The sequence below is a fragment of the Habropoda laboriosa genome, unplaced genomic scaffold, assembly GCF_001263275.1.
Source record: "Habropoda laboriosa isolate 0110345459 unplaced genomic scaffold, ASM126327v1 scaffold14, whole genome shotgun sequence".
NCBI lineage: Eukaryota > Metazoa > Arthropoda > Insecta > Hymenoptera > Apidae > Habropoda > Habropoda laboriosa.
This window is the reverse complement of record NW_017100137.1, coordinates 684,004-689,162: the sequence shown is the minus strand read 5'-3', so window position 1 is coordinate 689,162 and position 5,159 is coordinate 684,004. Positions and strand designations below refer to the sequence as shown.

At 32.7% G+C, this 5,159-nt stretch overlaps 1 protein-coding gene across 1 annotated transcript; it reads left to right on the top strand.

Moving 5' to 3' along the window:
• Window positions 1–905: 905 nt before the first annotated feature.
• Window positions 906–3,636, top strand: LOC108579115. Its single transcript, XM_017942569.1, has 2 exons — window positions 906–1,389; window positions 2,517–3,636. The coding sequence occupies exons 1-2, from the start codon at window positions 906–908 to the stop codon at window positions 3,266–3,268; spliced, it is 1,236 nt and encodes a 411-aa protein (XP_017798058.1). The 3' UTR covers window positions 3,269–3,636.
• The last annotated feature ends 1,523 nt before the right edge of the window (window positions 3,637–5,159 follow it).

Here is a 5,159-nt window from a genome sequence, read left to right as displayed (position 1 = left end):
TTTACTTACTAATTCTAGTTATATTACCAAAAGAAGTATAAAAAATATTCAGTATTAATTAAATAATAAACAAATTTGTGAATATAATTTGCATCTCTACACAGAACATCAAAAATTTTTCAAGACTATTCAAATGCATTTTTCTTCATTCATAAAGTATTATTGCAAACAGAGAATCAAAATTCTCATCTAAATTGTTCAAACAATGTTTCTAATTCATATTATGCAATCAAACGGAATAATTTTAAAACTGTTGTATCAAGGATGCAAAATATTCTGGACGTTTTTTTAGTGAAGCCGCTACTGAACACACGTATTAAAACATTGACTTCCTTCTTAAAATGAGGACGAATCAGTGGTAATAAGTGGGAGAGATCGCGCGGAGAAACGATTACTATCGGTGTGGGCACGGATGATAAGTGCAAGTGTAGTACAATATGTAAGCTGGCTGTCGGGATCGCACTGTCATACGAAAAGGACAGACCTGTTCCCCAGGGTAGCTGCAACAGTTCATAACAGTATGAAAAAATAAACTTCATTACGGTCAGGCAGAGTTAGAAAGGTTTTCTATAGTTCGGGGCCCTCTATTAGCGTGTGAAATTAGAGGGTAGGCACTAGCTATGAGGTATAGGCTAAAAAGACTGAGATACTCATAGCGATACTACTTCGCTCACGAAAAGGAATCAGTGATATGTGTATTGGTCGGCATTACGTAATAATACGTGTGCCGAACTAATTGATAAAGACGTTAATCTTAAGATCTCGCTGTTGACCGATCTTATAAATTCAATCAGTACTTAAACCGGGTACAAGTTATTCCTTGGAGTTCCAACGGCTTTGGCTGGTCATCGGAACATTTTCGCCGAACATATCGAAAAAAGTACACACTCTCTTTTCTCAGAATCATGAATGACAGTGACCAGCAACTTCCGGAAGTTGTGCTCCGTGACATCGAGCCTGTTCTGCGTCAGAGGCTTGGGGACAATGTGATCGTCAAAAATTTCACTACTAAATCACTATTGCCACCTGGAGAAAATTACGGAAGTACAATCCTAAGTGTTCACGTCGAACTGAAGCATAAAAACACTGAGAAAAAGGAGGAACTTCATCTTATTGCGAAGATGTGCCCGCCGACAGAATTTCAGAGGCGCATCTTCAACAGTTCTCGTACATTTATGAAAGAAACATTTATGTACGATTCTATTATGCCAACTTACAATAAATTGGAAATCGAATGTGGATTGAAGAAGAATGAGATATTTGAGGTTCTGCCGAAATTCTACGGTTCCAGGCTATCTCTGCATCCGGATGGGGAGTTCGACGATAATGCTGTTATTCTGATGGAGAACTTGAAAATTGAGGGTTATTATACCGGTGACAGAAGTATAGGTACGTTTGCATTAAAAAAAAAAAAGAAAACAAAAAAAACGGGAAAAAAAGAGTTTTATTCTTTTTTATGTAGAAAAGTATAAGTTTTTTAAGTGTAGTTATTTCTTACTGTATTACAATCTAGAATTGAAGCTGACATTGCACATTTATCATAAATTTATTACGTTATTTTTGTACTTCCAACGGTCAAGTTCAAAGGTTCGATTGTTCGTATCACACTTTTGTGATAAAAAGGTGTGAAGTATTTTATTTTTAATACAAGATAATAACGAAGATTCGTTTAAAATTATTTTAAATGCGAATAATGTTAATTCTAAATGTTTCTAATTCGGCATTATACTTGTAATATCTTATAAATTTATTGTTCGATATGTAATAAGGTGTGAAATTCGAAATACCGTTGACTAAATTGAAATTTCTTAGGTTTGTTTACTTGGTAATTGTAGACGATACGGCATAGCTGTTAATTTTGCCCAGTCATATCCGTTGTCCTTTTTCGGTGTGTCTTCAACTCGATATTTTCGCTGAATCATGCGTATCAAAGAAAACCTTGCTATATTAGATTAATGCCCTCTACCTTCACTTCCAGTGGCTTCTTGCTCGATAAGAATCACGGGAAATTTATAAATCATGATAAAACACATGGTGAACCTATTCCACGGAAATGAAATATTGCCGATGTCATCTCTAAAAAAGAAAGAAATTCTTTCAAGATTTTTTTAACTTATTTTTGAAAATCAATATTCCCCGTGAAGAGTAAAAACGTCGAAAATTACTTTTTTACGCTTCTTGTGTCGCCTTTCAAATATGAAAACTATGCTAACAAAAAGATTTTTCACTTCGAAAAAATTCAGTTCTTGAAATTACATTTTTGGAAAAAAGAAAAAAAAATTCACGATGTAAGGGAAAAATGTTTATTGGTACTCTTAACAAAAAAAAAAAAGAAAAAACCACGAAGAATTGCACAAAATATGCTTTTATGAATTTGAGCAATTTTTGCCACGAATACAAGCTAATTATTCTGACTATATTAGTAATTCTACTGTTAGAAGTACAATTAAAAAGAAAATTTATCAAAACTTCTTGATAGACGGGCAAAATGTATTCTATTCCTCATTTCTATTCAGGTTACGATCTGGAGCACTCAGAGATAGCGGTTAAAGCGTTAGCGAGATTTCACGCCTTGGGAATGGCCATGAAAGAGAAAAAACCCGGGATCTTCGAGGTGTACAAGATGCACGCCAAGTGTTTACAAGTCGACGGGGATACGGACAACATTTTCAGATTGATTCTACAGCGGATCAAAGACGACCCAGAAATAAACACTTATTACGATAAATGCCATAAAGTTCTGACAGGATTGAAGATAAACGAACTATGGGCGGAATTTTCCCGGGAACCATGGACGAGTATCATTCACTCAGACTTCTGGGTGAACAATGTGATGTTCCATCGTAGCGATAATGGTAAAATCGACGACGTGAAGTTCGTTGATTTCCAGATCTACCTTTACGGAAGCCCTGTTCGTGACCTGATCTTTTTCCTTTACTCGAGTGTGGATATCGAGGTAACAGAAAATCAGATCGAGGATCTGATGGATCTCTATTTCGAGAGTTTGGTAAACACGTTGAAGAAAATGGGATGCAACACGGACGCGTTCAACAAAGAGGATTACAAGACGAAAATGGCAGAAGATGCTGCACGAGAGTTCATGCATTTGTGCTTTATGCTGAAGGTCCTCACGTTGGATGTAAAAGAGATCAACGATTTCAGTTACGACAAGATGCAAACGGTGATGGTCGAGTACGCTGGAAGTAAAACGTTTAACGAACGGCTACGCAGGCTGGTACTGTGTTTTGTTAACCGCAATTGGTTGTAAATAGAAAATTATCACGATGAAGGTGGAACGTGTCTTTTTCGTACAAAGTATATACCTTCGCACCCTAATCGCAAATACCCTATTTTATCTCATTTTATCACGTGAATGGAAATATCATTTGCAATCAATCGACCCAATCTGTAATCTGCGTGGATTTATGTACAATCAGATTCAGATGGTATTGGCAGCGAAATAAACTGATTGTTTTTTATCGGGTCACACAGCGACGAGATATCATTCCTAATATATTTGGCAACAAATAAGAAAGAAGAGTTTGGTCAAAGTGGAGAATTTCTTTGTTTCTTTTTTTTACAAACTCATCGGATCGATAAGATAAAAAGACTTCTGAATAGGCAACTTTATATCGACGAGACCTGAATTGTTAGGTAGCCAGAAACACATATGTGCAATTCATGATAAATAGTACCGTAGTATTTTGTTCACCTGTTATTGTATAACTGTACATAAAGGTTTTGTTATTTAAAACTTTGTGACAATAAGAAAACCTTCTTTTTTTCTCTTTATGAAAGTTAGTTCAATTGTACGAAAGATGTGAGCTAAATAATTTTCTAATATGTTGGGTAATCGTTGAAACTGCGTATCTAAAGTGTTGAGATTATTATACCGACTTCGACAAGTTGGATATTTTCATATGATTTAACTAAAAGGTGTCAATAAATTATTTGTAAAGAAAGAATAAAAATTGCAAAATATATACAGATAATTATATGGAAATTGTTGCCTTTAATTATTATCAGGTAAAACTAGTCGAACTAATAAAACACTTTTTTTAAATACAAAACGATACAATACGATTGTTGTATAACTTTATCTTGTACAAACGAACGTGATTTTTGTAACAAGTAGAATTCATGATTAAGTCAGTCTTGAATAGATACAAGCGACTTTAAAGATAAACGAAAAGTGTCGACTTATCTTGGTTTGAACTTTGTTTTACATCATTATTTTCGTTTATATCTAAGGTATGAAAAAATTTGACTAAAATAGGCATTTTCGGTTATTAATTGTTTTTCAGGTAAATTGTTAAAAGATTCTTGAATTATTTATAAAATTATCTTATAGGAAGTACAGATTATAAATAAATCCTTAAGGAAAGTGAGTATATAACAATACTGATTGATAGTGGCGGTGATAACGGTGTTAAATGTAAACTTAAAAGCTGCCTGATAAAATATCAAGTGAAGAAAATACCATAAATGTGTAGTATACTATTTGAAAGAATAAAAAACGGATGAAATCAATGTTCATTCTAATGTTAGAAATATTTAATATTTTATATATTTAAAAAAAAATTCTTTTTTATTTGTTTAATGAAATAGAGTGAGATAAATAATTTTCCACGCAGAAGTTACGTAAAATTAAAGAATTTAGTAAAGAAATTTTATTATATTTACTTGGAATCGAATAATCTGATCAAATAAATTTATTACTTCGAACGTGAAAGGCATAACTATAATTAGGTAAGTTCGTCAATTTTCTACAGCAGTTGTAATCATCTATAGGATTATAGTCAAGGGTTAAATCTGTTTGTATTCATGAAACATAATACAAGTGTCATTTTTAAGTAATATTACTTTTACAAAAATAACATTTTTATTATTGTCGTTCAATTACTTTTAAATATAACATTTAACATTTTCTATGCAACTATTCTCATTTTATAAAATGGGACCAACAGGATTTATTCTTTTATGATTCCTGATATTGTGTAACGTGTATCTAAATTATGAGAAAATTTCCTGATATGTCGATCGAAATAATTATTGAGTTTTATTTTTATACAATTTAGAAAAATAAATCAAATATCGTAGATGTTAAAGAAATATTCTGCATTTCACATAATGATATAATGTAATATAATGCAGTATGG